General features: G+C 38.5%; 1 protein-coding gene across 1 annotated transcript in view; it reads right to left on the bottom strand.

The window, feature by feature from the left end:
• ADGB (androglobin) overlaps positions 1-16,541 on the bottom strand; it is a 165,745-nt gene extending 149,204 nt beyond the window's left edge. The window contains 1 exon segment of the mRNA XM_041745067.1: positions 16,468-16,541. Coding sequence (XP_041601001.1) covers positions 16,468-16,541 — 74 coding nt within the window.
• Between the last annotated feature and the right edge of the window lie 2,824 nt (positions 16,542-19,365).

Raw genomic sequence — 19,365 nt, 5'->3', positions numbered from 1 at the left:
AAAAATCACTGATATTTTAGTAGGAATTGGATTTAACCTGTAGATTGTTTTGGGTAGTAATGGCATTAAAAAGTCATGAAGTCTTTCAATCCATGAACATGAGATGTGTTTCCATTCTCTTATGCCTTTAATTTCTTTCAGCAATGTTGTAGTTAAAAGAATTCAAATTATAAAAAAGTATCTTCTCTGACCAATGGAATTAGAATTACACTAGACATCACTAAGAAAAAAAATCTGAAAAATTCTAAGATATTTAGAATCTAAACAAAATACTTATGACTAACCAATATGTTAAAGAAGAAATAAAAATGGAGGTTAGAGTGTTTGAAATGAATAAAAATGAAAAAAAAAACACTAGAATTTATTGCTACTAAAGCAATACATAGGAGAAATTTTATAGCACAAAACACCTATATTAGGAAAGAGAGTCTCAAACAACATATTCAGTTTCTACCTTAAATTAGTAAAATCTAAAGGAAATAAAGTAAGGAAATTAAGATTAAATCAGATCAACAGAAATAGAAAATGGAAAAATGATAGAGAAAAAGCAATGAATCAAAAAATCCAGTTCTTCGAGATTATCAAAATTAATCAGTCTAGTCAGCTTGATCTAAGAAGACAGAAACTACCAGTATGAGGATATCACTACTGATTCTAGACATTAAAAAGATAATAAAGAAATATTACAAACAACTCTAAGTCCATATATTCAATAACTTAGATGCAATGGAACAACTCCTTAAAGGATAAACGAAGAATAACTCATAAAGAAGAGATAGGTTGGATTGGAGATACTGAATATCCCTGTATCTATTAAAGAAAATCAATTTATCATTAAAGACTTCCCCATGAAGAAAAGTCCAGGTCCAGATGGCTTCACTGGTGAAGTCTACTACTCAAGGAAGAAATAACGCCAATTCTATACCACCTGCTAGCAACAACACGGAAGAATATGAAAATAATTTAAATTAATGAAAGAAGCCACACAAAAGGTATACATGAGTCCATTTATAAAAAACTCTAGGGGGGATCCCTGGGTGGCGCAGCGGTTTGGTGCCTGCCTTTGGCCCAGGGCGCGATCCTGGAGACCCGGGATCGAATCCCACGTCGGGCTCCCGGTGCATGGAGCCTGCTTCTCCCTCTGCCTGTGTCTCTGCCTCTCTCTCTCTCTCTCTCTGTGTGACTATCATAAATAAATTAAAAAAATAAAAAAGAAAAAAACTCTAGGAAAATGAAAACTAATCTATGGTGACAGAACACAAAAGAGTGGTTGTCCAGAGACAGGTGAGGAAGGGACAGAAAGTGGGGGATCACCAAGAAATCACAGAAATCTTCTTGAATAATAAATCTGCTTGTGGTCTTCATTCATGTTGATGTTTTCATGTGTGTGTGTTTGGCCTTTTTTTCATGTGCGTTGATGTACTGCAGATCTCATTGAAACATATCCGTAAAATACATGTAATTTACTGTATGTCACATTTACACCAACATATCTGTTTTTAGGAGCACCTGGGTGGCTCAGTCAGTTAAGCCTCTGTCTTTGGCTCGGGTCATGATCTGTGGGTCCTGGAATCAGCCCTGCTTCAGGCTCCCTGCTCAGTGGGGAGTCTGTTTCTCTCTCTTTCTCTGCCTCTCCCCGCCCCACACACACACACTTGTGCACTCACTCTCTCTTTATCTCTCCCCTAAATAAATAAAATATTTTTTAAAGATTTTAAAAGTAAACACATTTTCAAAAAAAAAAGAGAAAGAGGGCTTCCTGGGTGGTTCAGTGCATTAAGATTGCTCTTGGCTCAGGTCCTGATCTCAGAAAAAGAAACAAAACAAGCCCAGGGATTATAGAAGACAAATTAAGGAAATTCCAAACAACATACTGTAATAACAATATCATTGTTCCTAGAGTGATAATATATAGTAAAATTCAATCCACATTGTATGACATATTTGATTACTGAGTCATATGCAATAAAACATCTTTTGTCTACATATTCTGTCTTTCATGTATATGTATTCCTGATAAATCAAATACCCTGAATAATTTGGAGTTGGGAAGAAGTCAAAACAATCTTTATATTTAATAAAGGTAGCCCATAATTGTATTAAAATGTATTTTATAATCCAATTATTAATAAAACATGAATAAAATAATTTTTTAAAACTTAAAAACATATTAATCACATACCTTGCAAAGATGACAAAATGATTTCTTGAAAATTCTTAAATCAATTAAGAAGATTAAATAATACAATAGAAAATGTGTAAGAGCTGAAAACGTTCAAAGAAAACTAGCTAGTACAAAGTCATTAGAGACTAAGGAAAAAAAATTCAGAACCTGATTTACATATACATAGTCCTATATGTGCTTTAATTAGATTATTTTTCACCCAAGGGATTAAAACTTCAATAAAATGAGGGTCTGGAATTTTGCCACTGTTTTCTTCAAGTATGCTGGTCAGAGTAAAGACACGATTTTATTCATAATGGAAGGCAGTTTATTCGTCCACTGTGCAATCAGCACGCCTTCTTAAGTAGTGTCAGCTAATACCCCGAAGGAATTAGAATATGAACAGATTTACACAATTGACTTAATTTGGGTTGGGGCATTCTGAGCTGTACTTTTCAAAAATATCAAATATGTAAGGAAATAAATTGCAATCTTAAAAAAAATTTCAATTAAAAATACTTAAGGCCAGGTTGTCATGCTGCCCTTTTATTCTCTTGGTTTTAGTAAAATTATTTAATTGGACACTGAATTTTAAGAGTTCAACATTTATCCTTTTTTTTTCAATACATTGTGCTTGAGTAAATAAGAAGTTTGGTAAGACTTGGTTTCTGTTTTCAAATAACTTAAAATTAGTGAGAATCAATACACACAGTAAGAAAGCTACAAAGGCAAAAGTGAAAGGTTTTTTAAAAAAGTTAAAAGCTTTATCAGCACAGAAGGGGGGATGGAATGGTTTCTGACTTAGCAGATCAATGATGGAAGACAAACCATGGGAGACTCCCAACTGGAAAACGAACAAAAGGTTGCAGAAAGGAAGGAGGGTAGGGGGATGCGGTGAGACTGGGTGACCGGCACTTAAGGGCACTTGATGGGGATGATCACTAGGTGTTATACTACATGTTGGCAAATTGAATTTAAATTAATTTTTTTTTAAATGATGGCTGCACAGAAAAGCAGGCCTTAAGATATTCATAGAATGGTAGGGCCGGGGTAAAAGCAACTATAAGCAGAGAAAAGAGGATGGGGAAAGGCACAGAGGAAGAATGGACATCGTATGTTAGGGTTTGGAAGAAGAGGGAGTTGCAGCTGGCTGTGGCCCCATCGACTAGCTCTCTCTTTCTCTCTCTTCCTTCCCCACTTCCTTCTTGCTTTCTTTTGTAAAGCAGAAACATCCCACTAGTAGAGTAGTGCGTTAAGAAGATTGAACACCAATAAAAAATAAATTTATTAAAAAAAAAGAAGATAACTAATAAAAAAAAAAAAAGGTGATGACTAATAGTACTGCACATAAAGAAAGCTGGAGGGCACCTGAGTGGCTCAGTGGTTGAGCATCTGCCTCAGGCTCAGGTTGTGATCCTGGGGTCCTGGGAGGGGGTCCTGGGAGGGAGTTCTGCAATGGGCTCCCCTCAGGGAGCCTGCTTCTCCCTCTGCCTGTGTCTCTGCCTCTCTCTGTGTGTCTCTCATGAATAAATAAATAAAACCTTAAAAAAAAAGCAAATAACAGGTGTGCAGGACCCACAGGCTTTTACATGCACAGGTTCCAGATGACTTTTTTTTTTTTAGCTGCAACTCCAGCTATTTACCTCATGACCTCATTCTTCATCTATGGTGCAAACCAGTCGTAAATTCCTCCTAGACTTTGACCCAAGGTGAAGCAAACAATGAGGCTTTGTCTCTAATTTCTAATTCATTCATTATAATAGTATGCAGAAAGGGCCCTGTTGGCAGTGTGTGCAGTATGGCCTTCATCTTTGACCTTGACTTACCTGACTAAACTGTGCTTCTGGTTCATCTGGGACCAAAGCAAGCAAAACACCTCAGAGCTCCTGCTTCCTCTCCTTTTGCCTCTGTACCTACAAGATTCTATGAGCTGGAGGCTTTCCCACTAATTTATAACTAACCTTGATACATCCCCCTCTCTGATTCAGTAGAGAGCTCCTCTGAATGCCCTCCTAAGCAGTCCTACTCAGAAACAAATGCTGTAGAAGGTCTGACAGTGGAGAGAACAGAGAAGCTCTGAGCTGACAGGGCCTCTGAGAGTCTCCACCGAGGCTGTGGATGGCAGCCACGCACCCCGAGGAAATGAGGGCAGAAAGGGCACAGTAATTATTTTCAGAACTTCAACTGGAGTAATATATGTAATTCTGATATTCGTTATATCAGAAGGTTGGTATGAATATAATTACAAAATATTTGGACCACCGCATTTGTGCTGACATCAGCAAACACAAAGACAAAACAAAATAAAACCATTCAAAATAGAAGTATATGTTTGCTTTAAACATACAACATATGTTAATTCAGCCCTATGAATTAGCAGATTTGTGATCCCAGAACTTGGAATTAATTAGCCTGGACCTACCCTCCTGAGAAGGAATTTTAATACCATTTCAAAGCACCTAGTAGGATACTTCTTATGACAACATATGTATATCTTCATTGTTGAAAGTGAAAGCGGGGGCGGGGGGAAGAAAGTGAAAGTGAGAAATATTAGTCATATTTCTATCCAATCTTTCACAGTATACAAATCATACCAAAGTGTACAACTTACATCAAAGACTTCTTTTTAATCAGTCTTAGATACACTTTTTAGTCATTTTATCTCAAACCAAGTAGAATAATCAGTTTATAGATTATTTAATCCTTTGAAGTAAATAAGCTGTGACCTGAAAATGTCAAAGAAAAATTAAAGTCAAAATATTCTTAAATAATCTTTTTGATAAAGGCAATATTAGTTTGCACATCTAGAAGCATTAGCAACAATACTACTGGTTTCAAAGTACACATTTGATTATGTTTTTAAGGAACAATGAAATACAAATTCCAAGAGTTTGGGGCACCCTGGGTGGGTCAGTGGTTGAGCATCTGCCTTTAGCTCAGGTCATGATCCCAGGGTCCTGGGATCGACTCCTGAATCAGGCTCCCCCAGGGAGCCTGCTTCTCTCTCTGCCTATGTCTCTGCCTCTCTGTGTGTGTCTCTCGTGAATAAATAAATAAAATCTTAGAAAAAAAAAACCCTTCAAATTCCACGAGTTTATAAATTTAAATCTTTTTAAGGTAACTTCTACTTCTCTAATAATGTTACTGAATCAACTTTAGAGGGAACCATTTCTAACCAAACAAGCAAAAAATTAGGTGATGTAAAAAAAAAAAAAAAGATTTCATTGCCAGAGATGATTCTTAAACCATATCAAGTCTTAAAAAATTATTAAATGTTCAGATTAGGTTTCTTTTAAAGGGAGCACTGATGGAAGACCCCCATCAAGATGAATGCTGTACTTCTATACTCATTAATCAGAACTTTGGGGCTGAGGTTTTATATTTAAAAATATGTAACAGACATTTATATAATGCCCTAGCGTGTGCCAAGTGTTACCCTGCATTCTGGGGATGACTGACAGGCCCTCTTCCCTCTGGACTCTCACAGTTTCACCCTGGTTCTGACCCAGAGGGTTTAATGGCCAAAAAGCCACACCAGGGTTCCAGTTCAACTCAAGTAAAGTATACACACATTTGTTAAAAACACACATTGTACCAGGCCCTGAGAGAATGCAAAGATAAACCAGTCAAGGCCTTCAGAAATTGTCATTGAATTTTATTTACACTTTTCTCTTTGTCTTTTCAGACAGTGTGGCATCATTACCTGGACATCACAAATATTACCACTGCAACTGAGGATCAGAAATTTGACCTTTATAGTCTTTGACCACAATCACCTTATAGATCAGCTCTGCACCCATCTTTAAAAATGCCCCTCACTAGTTGCTGGAGGGAGGTGGGTAGGGGGAAGTGGTAACTGGGTGATGAGCATTAAGGAGGGCACTTGATGTAATGAGCACTGTGTGCTATATGCAACTGATGAATCACTAAATTCTACCTCTGAAGCTAATAAAAAAAATGTCCCTCACTATCATAGAGAGTTCCCCTTTAAAAATGTCCCTCACAGGGCACCTGGATGGCTCAGTTGGTTGAGCAAAAGGTTGAGCACCGTTTGGCTCATAGTCCTTGGATTGAGTCTTGCAGGGAGCCTGCTTCTCCCTCTGCCTGTGTCTCTGCCTCTCTCTCTCTCTCTCTCTGTGTGACTATCATAAATAAATTAAAAAAATAAAAAAGAAAAAAACTCTAGGAAAATGAAAACTAATCTATGGTGACAGAACACAAAAGAGTCGTTGTCCAGAGACAGGTGAGGAAGGGACAGAAAGTGGGGGATCACCAAGAAATCACAGAAATCTTCTTGAATAATAAATCTGCTTGTGGTCTTCATTCATGTTGATGTTTTCATGTGTGTGTGTTTGGCCTTTTTTTCATGTGCGTTGATGTACTGCAGATCTCATTGAAACATATCCGTAAAATACATGTAATTTACTGTATGTCACATTTACACCAACATATCTGTTTTTAGGAGCACCTGGGTGGCTCAGTCAGTTAAGCCTCTGTCTTTGGCTCGGGTCATGATCTGTGGGTCCTGGAATCAGCCCTGCTTCAGGCTCCCTGCTCAGTGGGGAGTCTGTTTCTCTCTCTTTCTCTGCCTCTCCCCGCCCCCACACACACACTTGTGCACTCACTCTCTCTTTATCTCTCCCCTAAATAAATAAAATATTTTTTAAAGATTTTAAAAGTAAACACATTTTCAAAAAAAAAAGAGAAAGAGGGCTTCCTGGGTGGTTCAGTGCATTAAGATTGCTCTTGGCTCAGGTCCTGATCTCAGAAAAAGAAACAAAACAAGCCCAGGGATTATAGAAGACAAATTAAGGAAATTCCAAACAACATACTGTAATAACAATATCATTGTTCCTAGAGTGATAATATATAGTAAAATTCAATCCACATTGTATGATATATTTGATTACTGAGTCATATGCAATAAAACATCTTTTGTCTACATATTGTCTTTCATGTATACGTATTCCTGATAAATTAAATACCCTGAATAATTTGGAGTTGGGAAGAAGTCAAAACAATCTTTATATTTAATAAAGGTAGTCCATAATTGTATTAAAATGTATTTTATAATCCAATTATTAATAAAACATGAATAAAATAATTTTTTAAAACTTAAAAACATATTAATCACATACCTTGCAAAGATGACAAAATGATTTCTTGAAAATTCTTAAATCAATTAAGAAGATTAAATAATACAATAGAAAATGTGTAAGAGCTGAAAACGTTCAAAGAAAACTTTAGCTAGTACAAAGTCATTAGAGACTAAGCAAAAAAAAAAAAATTCAGAACTTGATTTACATATACATAGTCCTATATGTGCTTTAATTAGATTATTTTTCACCCAAGGGATTAAAACTTCAATAAAATGAGGGTCTGGAATTTTGCCATTGTTTTCTTCAAGTATGCTGGTCAGAGTAAAGACGATTTTATTCATGGTGGAAGGCAGTTTATTCGTCCACTGTGCAATCAGCACGCCTTCTTAAGTAGTGTCAGCTAATACCCCGAAGGAATTAGAATATGAACAGATTTACACAATTGAGTTAATTGGGGTTGGGGCATTCTGAGCTGTACTTTTCAAAAATATCAAATATGTAAGGAAATAAATTGCAATCTTAAAAAAAATTTCAATTAAAAATACTTAAGGCCAGGTTGTCATGCTGCCCTTTTATTCTCTTGGTTTTAGTAAAATTATTTAATTGGACACTGAATTTTAAGAGTTCAACATTTATCCTTTTTTTTCAATACATTGCGCTTGAGTAAATAAGAAGTTTGGTAAGACTTGGTTTCTGTTTTCAAATAACTTAAAATTAGTGAGAATCAATACACACAGTAAGAAAGCTACAAAGGCAAAAGTGAAAGGTTTTTTAAAAAAGTTAAAAGCTTTATCAGCACAGAAGGGGGGATGGAATGGTTTCTGACTTAGCAGATCAATGATGGAAGACAAACCATGGGAGACTCCCAACTGGAAAACGAACAAAAGGTTGCAGAAAGGAAGGAGGGTAGGGGGATGCGGTGAGACTGGGTGACCGGCACTTAAGGGCACTTGATGGGGATGATCACTAGGTGTTATACTACATGTTGGCAAATTGAATTTAAATTAATTTTTTTTTAAATGATGGCTGCACAGAAAAGCAGGCCTTAAGATATTCATAGAATGGTAGGGCCGGGGTAAAAGCAACTATAAGCAGAGAAAAGAGGATGGGGAAAGGCACAGAGGAAGAATGGACATCGTATGTTAGGGTTTGGAAGAAGAGGGAGTTGCAGCTGGCTGTGGCCCCATCGACTAGCTCTCTCTTTCTCTCTCTTCCTTCCCCACTTCCTTCTTGCTTTCTTTTGTAAAGCAGAAACATCCCACTAGTAGAGTAGTGCGTTAAGAAGATTGAACACCAATAAAAAATAAATTTATTAAAAAAAAAGAAGATAACTAATAAAAAAAAAAAAAGGTGATGACTAATAGTACTGCACATAAAGAAAGCTGGAGGGCACCTGAGTGGCTCAGTGGTTGAGCATCTGCCTCAGGCTCAGGTTGTGATCCTGGGGTCCTGGGAGGGGGTCCTGGGAGGGAGTTCTGCAATGGGCTCCCCTCAGGGAGCCTGCTTCTCCCTCTGCCTGTGTCTCTGCCTCTCTCTGTGTGTCTCTCATGAATAAATAAATAAAACCTTAAAAAAAAAGCAAATAACAGGTGTGCAGGACCCACAGGCTTTTACATGCACAGGTTCCAGATGACTTTTTTTTTTTTAGCTGCAACTCCAGCTATTTACCTCATGACCTCATTCTTCATCTATGGTGCAAACCAGTCGTAAATTCCTCCTAGACTTTGACCCAAGGTGAAGCAAACAATGAGGCTTTGTCTCTAATTTCTAATTCATTCATTATAATAGTATGCAGAAAGGGCCCTGTTGGCAGTGTGTGCAGTATGGCCTTCATCTTTGACCTTGACTTACCTGACTAAACTGTGCTTCTGGTTCATCTGGGACCAAAGCAAGCAAAACACCTCAGAGCTCCTGCTTCCTCTCCTTTTGCCTCTGTACCTACAAGATTCTATGAGCTGGAGGCTTTCCCACTAATTTATAACTAACCTTGATACATCCCCCTCTCTGATTCAGTAGAGAGCTCCTCTGAATGCCCTCCTAAGCAGTCCTACTCAGAAACAAATGCTGTAGAAGGTCTGACAGTGGAGAGAACAGAGAAGCTCTGAGCTGACAGGGCCTCTGAGAGTCTCCACCGAGGCTGTGGATGGCAGCCACGCACCCCGAGGAAATGAGGGGAGAAAGGGCACAGTAATTATTTTCAGAACTTCAACTGGAGTAATATATGTAATTCTGATATTCGTTATATCAGAAGGTTGGTATGAATATAATTACAAAATATTTGGACCACCGCATTTGTGCTGACATCAGCAAACACAAAGACAAAACAAAATAAAACCATTCAAAATAGAAGTATATGTTTGCTTTAAACATACAACATATGTTAATTCAGCCCTATGAATTAGCAGATTTGTGATCCCAGAACTTGGAATTAATTAGCCTGGACCTACCCTCCTGAGAAGGAATGTTAATACCATTTCAAAGCACCAAGTAGGATACTTCTTATGACAACATATGTATATCTTCATTGTTGAAAGTGAAAGCGGGGGCGGGGGGGAAGAAAGTGAAAGTGAGAAATATTAGTCATATTTCTATCCAATCTTTCACAGTATACAAATCATACCAAAGTGTACAACTTACATCAAAGACTTCTTTTTAATCAGTCTTAGATACACTTTTTAGTCATTTTATCTCAAACCAAGTAGAATAATCAGTTTATAGATTATTTAATCCTTTGAAGTAAATAAGCTGTGACCTGAAAATGTCAAAGAAAAATTAAAGTCAAAATATTCTTAAATAATCTTTTTGATAAAGGCAATATTAGTTTGCACATCTAGAAGCATTAGCAACAATACTACTGGTTTCAAAGTACACATTTGATTATGTTTTTAAGGAACAATGAAATACAAATTCCAAGAGTTTGGGGCACCCTGGGTGGGTCAGTGGTTGAGCATCTGCCTTTAGCTCAGGTCATGATCCCAGGGTCCTGGGATCGACTCCTGAATCAGGCTCCCCCAGGGAGCCTGCTTCTCTCTCTGCCTATGTCTCTGCCTCTCTGTGTGTGTCTCTCGTGAATAAATAAATAAAATCTTAGAAAAAAAAAACCCTTCAAATTCCACGAGTTTATAAATTTAAATCTTTTTAAGGTAACTTCTACTTCTCTAATAATGTTACTGAATCAACTTTAGAGGGAACCATTTCTAACCAAACAAGCAAAAAATTAGGTGATGTAAAAAAAAAAAAAAAGATTTCATTGCCAGAGATGATTCTTAAACCATATCAAGTCTTAAAAAATTATTAAATGTTCAGATTAGGTTTCTTTTAAAGGGAGCACTGATGGAAGACCCCCATCAAGATGAATGCTGTACTTCTATACTCATTAATCAGAACTTTGGGGCTGAGGTTTTATATTTAAAAATATGTAACAGACATTTATATAATGCCCTAGCGTGTGCCAAGTGTTACCCTGCATTCTGGGGATGACTGACAGGCCCTCTTCCCTCTGGACTCTCACAGTTTCACCCTGGTTCTGACCCAGAGGGTTTAATGGCCAAAAAGCCACACCAGGGTTCCAGTTCAACTCAAGTAAAGTATACACACATTTGTTAAAAACACACATTGTACCAGGCCCTGAGAGAATGCAAAGATAAACCAGTCAAGGCCTTCAGAAATTGTCATTGAATTTTATTTACACTTTTCTCTTTGTCTTTTCAGACAGTGTGGCATCATTACCTGGACATCACAAATATTACCACTGCAACTGAGGATCAGAAATTTGACCTTTATAGTCTTTGACCACAATCACCTTATAGATCAGCTCTGCACCCATCTTTAAAAATGCCCCTCACTAGTTGCTGGAGGGAGGTGGGTAGGGGGAAGTGGTAACTGGGTGATGAGCATTAAGGAGGGCACTTGATGTAATGAGCACTGTGTGCTATATGCAACTGATGAATCACTAAATTCTACCTCTAAAGCTAATAAAAAAAAAATGTCCCTCACTATCATAGAGAGTTCCCCTTTAAAAATGTCCCTCACAGGGCACCTGGATGGCTCAGTTGGTTGAGCAAAAGGTTGAGCACCTTTTGGCTCATAGTCCTTGGATTGAGTCTTGCAGGGAGCCTGCTTCTCCCTCTACCCTTCCCCTCTGCTTGTGATCTCTCCCTCTCTCTCTCTCTTTCTCTCAAGTAAATAAATAATTTCAAAAATTAAATAAAATAATAAAAATGTCCCTCACTACATCCAGATTTCTCCAAATCAAGCATTCCCCATTACCTCAGACTAGCACTCATTTCTTACTACTAAGATTTTTAATCCAACATAAAGTCCACACAGAAAATTGCCAAATCATTCCTCATATATCATCATTTTAACATAGAAAAACATCTGTGTTTTCCCTCACAGTTTAAATCCCTTAATAAAGTTTAAACCCCTGAATCTGTCCCTGTTGCATATTTATTGTAGATGTTTTATGGGCCAGTCCATTCAGACACAGACTCTCTACACCAGCCATCTGGATGACTATCTGCCTTACACACCCCCATTGCCTGCACTGATTGTCTCGCTCACCTGTGCCTTTTGAATTGGGCATTGGCTGGTAGAAGAGTAAGGACAGACCAGCTCCATTTGGAAGTGATCTTCGTCTCCTCTCCCTCATGGAGCCCTCATTTTAGGAATCTCATGATGGCTCTCATCTAATTCCATGCCAACATATAGCTCCTTCCATTATTTCCAACACATACCTCCTGACCACATACTTCCTAGTTACTTCTGTGTTAATCTTAGGGGATTTTTTTCAGATCATATATCCCTGGAGAGAAGATACCATTCCAAGGTATCATACCAATTGTTTCACAATTCCTTGTTCTCCTAGACCTACCAGTGACTTGGACATGAAACATGCCATTAAATAGTTGAGAAATGGACATAAAGAATAAGCTTTCCTCCAAGGAAGCTTCTGTCAGCTGATCTTTAAATTAATTAATTGACCTTAGTTGTTGGGGCTCCACAGAGGTCATCCAGGGAAATCACAAAACTCAGTGTGAGCCATGAGTTGTTTCATCCTCAGCTGGCCCTCTTACCTCTGATTTCCTCTGTGGAGCTGTGATGACTGAACATGGTGGCACTATGGGGCACCTTCCCACTCTCTTATGGGGAATTTCTTCCCTGATCTCTGAAAGTGGAGGAACATATTCTCTACCAACCCCTATTACATGCTTTCATTTAATCTGCTCTCCCTCTTGAACCAAGAACCCACTTAATTTAACCATCAGTAAGATATTTTATTCTTCTATTTTATGTTGCTTTCATAACACTGATCACAATTTGGATTTTGTAATAGTCCTGTTTTCAAATTTTCGTAAGGACTGAAAGTCTACAAAATTTAGATGTGCATTTCAGTAGGTAAGGTTAGATTATTGAGCACTCTGAAATAGATATCATTCTGTTTTGGAAAGAGGTTTAATGATATTTCATCATCATTAAGAATCTAGAAGGTTGTATAAATCTTGTGAGTTTACAGATTATCTGTTTGAGCTTAGTTTGAATGTACTATTTTGGAAGTGAAACAAAATTTTGTTGACTATAAACACTATACAGTCCCTATCTCAACTGTCCATTAAAGTTCCAAATAGGGGCACCTGGATGGCTCAGTGGTTGAGCATCTCATCTGCCTTTGGTTCAGGTCATGACCTCAGAGTCGGGGATCGAGTTCCCATGGGGAGCCTACTTCTCCCTTTGCCTATATCTCTGCCTCTTTCTCTGTGTCTTTCATGAATAAATAAATTAAATCTTAAAAAAAGTGTTCCAAATAGTGTGGTGTTTAAAAGTGTAAGCTTTAACACTTCTAAGAACCACTAATACTTAAAATGTATATTTTATTTTCTTTCTTTCAAGTTAGCCATGATCTATACAAAGGCTTATATTTAGTACTTCCAAGAAAATTAAACTTTTGACTTGGTGTCATTACAAATCCTTCTCATAGCATCTGACTAATGAAAGTATCTTTGCCATGCCTGTTAGTTTTCAAATTAAGTTAGATTGGTTCATACTTTCTAATTATCATTAGATATTTGATAATGAAAGTTATAATTTGTGACAGTTGTTATGACAATTATTGTTCCTGAAGACAGAATTTTAAAAAGATAACTTCTACTAAAAATGAAATAAATCAAAGTTTTAAATACTTAACTGTAATGAAATTCCCTCACCCATTATGGACACAGTGGAGTTTGTTTTTTGTTTTGTTTTGTTTTGTTTTAATCTGATGAAGTAATGGAATTTTAGAGCTGGAAGGAAAAATAAAGCAGAGAAGTAGGGACAGAGTGTGTTGGATCAGGAGCAATTTTAATTAGGTGGTTCTTCATTTAAAGAAGAAAAATTTGAATGTCAGAATATAAAAATGACATGTCCAAAGTCACCAAAAAAATAGTGCCAGATGAATCCTATAACAAAGATTCTATTCTTCCTGATACAGGAAAATATATTTTTTAAAGATTTTATTTATTTATTCATGAGAGACACAGAGAGGGAAGCAGAGACAATAGGTAGAGGGAGAAGCAGGCTCCTCACAGGGAGCCCATTATGGGACTCAGTCCAGGATCAACCTGAGCCAAAGGCAGGAGCTCAACCACTGAGGAACCCAGGCATCCCAGGAGAATAGATTAAGTGATAATAGGTGAATCTAATGGAAAGACTGCCAACTCAGTTACTTGGCATAACTTTTCTTGGTGATTCAATGTCATATTTACATGTGAATTTGGTCAGAGCTGGACATAGATGACTGTTTTCTCAGTTGTAATATCTCCGTTTTTGCACTTTGCCAACAGCAGATCAGAGTAGAAAGGGAGGGGGAACTGGGCTTTAATACAATCCAGAAGGAATGGAAACCAAGTAGATCACTAAACTATGAGCTCATTTAATCAAGTGGTAGTGCTCAGTACGAGCCACCACTCTAAGCAAGAGCCAGACATGATCTTTGCCTGCATTATGACACACAATTTTAGGGAACAAAAGAGGTGTGCTGGAGATTGTTATTTTCAAGGCTCTGAAATCCTTTTCTCTCATTTCCATATCTAGGACAATGTTTGAGTTGGTTGCATTTACTGGATGTGCAACCACAAAATATAGTAAAATGATATATAAAAACTTGCTGTTAATGCTCCTAGCATATTTCAAATGACAATTACACTGAAACCTTGATAGGCTTTGATCCCTAGACCTCATGCTGGGTGACACCTTATCTTTTAATGATGATTTGGCCTGGTATCTGTAATTGGATTTTGAGTAAAACTTGGAGGACAGACTTGATTTATAATAAACTTCACATTTTATCATATAATGCTACAGCAAAATCTAATGATTTGATATTTAATGCTCAACAGATAGTTTCTAGCAAAGTCTAGATTTTGTATAACTATTTGCCTTGACTCTTCTATTCTCATGAATATACGCATACAGTTTTATTGATATAATTCAACTCAAATATTTTCTGGAAAAAAAATAAACATGTTAGAAATAACATTATCATCAAAAAAAAAAAAAAAAGGAAGCATTGGCAAGGAAAGAGTTAACATCTTACCAGCACGCATCTTGTCTCTCATGCGATACAATCATCACTGGCCCAGACCATGTACTACAATTTATGGTACCTGGTTTGATCGTCCCCCCACCCCCCCCCCGCCCCCACCCAGGGGAGTTAACAGTCTCTTCTCTTTTAGGATATAAACTCTTTAAAGTCAAGGATTTTCCCCAAAGCTCCTTAAGAGTTGTGAGCCTTCAATGTGTATTATTTATAACCATCATTGACTAAGGGCTTTTTAAAAAATATATATTCAGAAATTCTTTCACAACTCTGTTATAATCTCTTATTTAATCACTGTCATTCATTTATTGAATAAGCATTTTTGAGTGTCTGCTATGTGATCCAGGAATCACTCTAAGTACTAACGAGGCAATAGTGTATAAAACAGAAAAAGAAAAAGCTCTGCCCTTATGGAAGTTACATTCTATCAGGAAGATACATAAATAAACATAATTTTTTAAAAGTAAAATATATGGTACATTAAATGAACAAAAATTTTAAGAAAAATAAAGCAGCAAAGTTAAATAGGAAGGGCTTTTTTTGGTTTTAGCAGGAAAATGAGGGTTGTGATTTTAAACCAGTTGGCCAAAGAAACTGACATGAGGAAATGAGATTTAGGTACACACCTAAAGGAGGTGAGAAAGAAAACCATATAAAAACCTGAGGGGAAGAGTTTTCCAGCAGCAGACATAGCAAGTACAAAGGTCCTGAGGTAGGAACAATACAAGGGTGTTCTAGGGAGTAGAGAGAAGACTAGTATATGAACAAAGGAGTGATAAAGTTAAAAGGTAATAAGAGTTTGATCCCATAGGGCTTTGTAGACTTGGCCCTATAAGAACAGAAGTCATTAGTAAATGTTGAAATGACCTGACTTACAAGACTTGTTAAAATCACTTATGTAATATAGTACCTGAAATTTAAGTTAATAAAATGAATGGATTATCTGTAGGTAGCAGGAAGCCTGTTGATGAGCAAAGACAGAACTGGGAACTAGAGAATCAGGAACACAGAGATGCAGGTAGGAAAGAAGTTATATTAGTAACATGAACTACTAAACTTTATATAAACTAAATTTATATAGTTTAACTTTTTAAAACCATTTTACGTCTGATGTCATCTGATGAAAGGTCTTTAGTTGTTGAACTGGGGCAGACACTAACTAGGGAATCACCATTTGACCTTAAGCATTAAGGTCAAAGTTCTCTTTCCGCCCCTCTATCTCTGTCTCTGTCTTTCTCTGTCATTACTGGGGCCAGCAAGATGTGACCCTTAGTGGCCATCCTCTGAGCCATGCCTCTGTCTTCAGGCACCTGCACCCCAGAAGGTGCCTGGGTGGGCTATGGAGAAGGGCAGAGTGGGAGACAAACGGGCAGACACCAGAAGAGGTGCAGATGGGCAGGTGAGGGCAGGCAAAGCAGGGGCTCTGGGACGGGGGCGGATGCCAGACATGGGGAAGAAATGGGAGCAAGACTCTCCGGGGGTCTGGGATCCCAGAGAAGGTAGAGAAACTGCGAGGAGGCCAGCCCCACCCCTCCCTGGCAGAGCTTGCTGCAGGGAAGCAGCCCCAGGACGCGTGCTGAGGCCAGGGGTTAGGCCAGGGGTGGGGTGGGCAGGCAGGGGTCGCTTACTCTTTAGATTTATCCGAACTGTGCGCTGAGTTGATACGATGCACCTCTTTCTTTTTGGTTTGTTTGGAGGTCATGGTAGAGGCGGACCCAGGGCTCGGGACCCACGCCGGGGCTGAGCTCTGAGCTTGGAGAGCTGCGGGCCCCGCTCCGCGTCGGCTGTTGCTAGGAGACCGCGGCCGGGCGCGGCGGGGCTGGGGCGGGTCCCCCGGGGCTCCCGCGCAGAGGCCCGGCCGCGGCGAGCTCAGGCCTGCACTTCCAGGCGGCCTGGGGCTGGGTGTCTGGGGAGGAATGGGGGGCCAGGCAGGAGCTTGGCCCTAGGATTGATGGGCAGCTCTGGTAAACTGCAGCTCTATCAGGTCCACTCTACCTGGCTTTGCTCTTCGGAACCGCTGGCATAATATTATTCTCTCTTGGATTTTCAATTGCTTGAACAGGGTACAAGTGTTTGAAGCTGTTTCTTAGGCGATGTCGCCTCTCCCCAGGTCTGCCGAACAAGTTCTTTTCAGTGGTAACTGAGGAGACATTTGGGACGCTCTGAATGGCTTGAAAAGGGCGGGTTCTTAAATGAATAGAGTGGGTGCAGGGGCATCCCTGCAGGGAAGGCAAGTTCAGGACACCCTTAGTTGCTCAAGTTTTTGCTAATGATGAATGAAGTCTGTGATGAAGAAGTCCAGTGTCTCCATTGTTCATATAAAAGAATGAATCCAAGTCATAGAGTCTAGAGGCCCTTGATACACTCACTTGGGAAGGCCCTAGAGTCAGAAGAAACAGATCCAAGGAAACCACAACCTATTAAGACCAAGCCTAATGCTCAGCGGGTCCACAGTGGCATTTATTAGTTATCGTGCCTTGAGCAAGTTTTTCCTTTTGACCCTCATTTTACTCATTTGTAAACTGGAGATGCTAACATCTAATTCACAATTCTCTCCCGAAAATAAATATTTATGTAAAATGTTTGGCACACGATGAAAGTACAGCAAATAGGGTGCCCTGTTTCAGACAGGACAGCTCAAATGCCAGCAAAAAGCAGGCAGATTAGCATGAATGAGTGAAGCCAAGCAATGCTTAGACTGGAAATACTTTTAAAACTTCTTATAACAAAGCAAAATATACTGTAGGTCCAAAACAACCGCACTACAGAGAGATCTGACCAAGCACAGACCCAAGGTTTAGAACCTCTGTCACTCCTTGGCTGTTACCATGAGCCTAGAAATAATTAACTATCTTTAAATAATCCTTTCTGCTCTTGGGACTGGGCATTGCTCAGAGGCCAAACTCTGCAGGGGAAAACCAGTTTCCTATAAAGTAAATCTTTTAACTCTTCTGACAAATGAATGTCCAGCACTCAGCATAGCCTTTGCTTGGCCAAGTGTCCCAATCTTACTGTTATTGGAGGTTACACAGCTGACAATCAGACAGCGACGCCATTGTATTTCTATATGCAAGATAAATAACTTCAGAGTCAGTAGTGTTACTGTTATGGTTGAAGAAGTGCCCTATAAACATCTCCTATATACATAAAGACATATTGAGGGCTCTGTCTCATTTATTCCAGGACTGAAATTTCCAGAGAACTCTCCTGAATGAAAGTATAGGACCAAACTTTGAGAAGATATTATTTAATACCAAATCTTATCAAAGTAATCAAATACATAGCCAGAAGCATGTAGAAAGACTACTGGGTAAAAATAGCACAATTTTAAGCAACCAACACACAAATGGGTGAGTTTCGCCTTGAGCTAAGGCCATCTCTGAAGGTTCCAAGATGCCAAGGCTCTTAGAAAAGTCTTAGAAATCAAATAACCTTTAGCTCACCCATATTTAATCGATGAAAACTCCCAGACCAAGAGACGTGCCTTGCCAAAAGTTTCATGGCTACTTGGATTAGAGGCAGTCTGGATTAGAGGCATTAAATGGAGGAGCACTAGTTTAAGCCAAATATATCACTACTCCCACTCAGAGACTCCTTTCTCATCTATTAAATTAGGACAAAAATAAGGGAGTTAACCTAAGGATGAAATGAGGTAATAAAATTTTTTTGAAAATATAAAGTGCTTACTGATTCTTAGACCAGTGTTCTCTCTTCTTTATTATGCTATGTATGCAGCATGCATAAACAGAATTTCTCTTCTTTCTGGAACTAAACTCTGGTCAGGCCATGAATCTAAGAGGCCAATATGCTTCCCCTATAAACCAAGATAGTATTTGTATGTGCCAGTGCAAAAGAATACAATTGACCCATCAATCTTTTGTTCTTAAAAAATCCGTATTATGTACACATGGTAATCATGATTAATGCCATTTTGAAATGTCAGTAATAGCTGTGACTTATTGCATCCCTGCTATATGCCAGGCTTCAGGAGGTATGCTAGGTCCTCAGGGCATGGATTTTAGAGAGAAATATGAATTTTAATGCCAACCCTTATTAGTTGAGTTAACCTGGGTAAGTTATTTATACCCTCTGAATTCCATTTGTTTTATTTATGAAAAAGGAAGGATAATTCTTAGCTCAAATGTTGTTTCTGGAAGATAATAAGCATTCAAATAGTGAAAACAACTATCGTATTTCACACAGGTAAAGAAACTGAAGTGCAGAGAGGTAGAGAGATTTGGCTGATATGGCAGAGCAAGATGAGCCAACCTCCACAGCCTTTGCTCTCCGCAATACCCCAGGCTAACTAAACTTGTTGAGATCTTTCAGAGTCACCAACCCAGATAATTGCCCTACAGCTCAGCTTATGGGTTTCCAAGTTCTCTGATAACTTTCAAAGGCTGAGAAACCGGGCTCATCTTTTACTAGAGCTACCCACAGTGCAGCTTCTCCCTTAGACTAACCTTATTGAGGAAGAGTTCTTTGGCTTCAGACAGCATAACCCTACCCTGCTCCATAGGGAAGTA

The sequence above is a fragment of the Vulpes lagopus genome, chromosome 2 (genome assembly GCF_018345385.1).
Source record: "Vulpes lagopus strain Blue_001 chromosome 2, ASM1834538v1, whole genome shotgun sequence".
Taxonomy (NCBI): domain Eukaryota; kingdom Metazoa; phylum Chordata; class Mammalia; order Carnivora; family Canidae; genus Vulpes; species Vulpes lagopus.
Note: the sequence above shows the minus strand (reverse complement) of the source record. Positions and strands in the feature narration are given on the sequence as shown.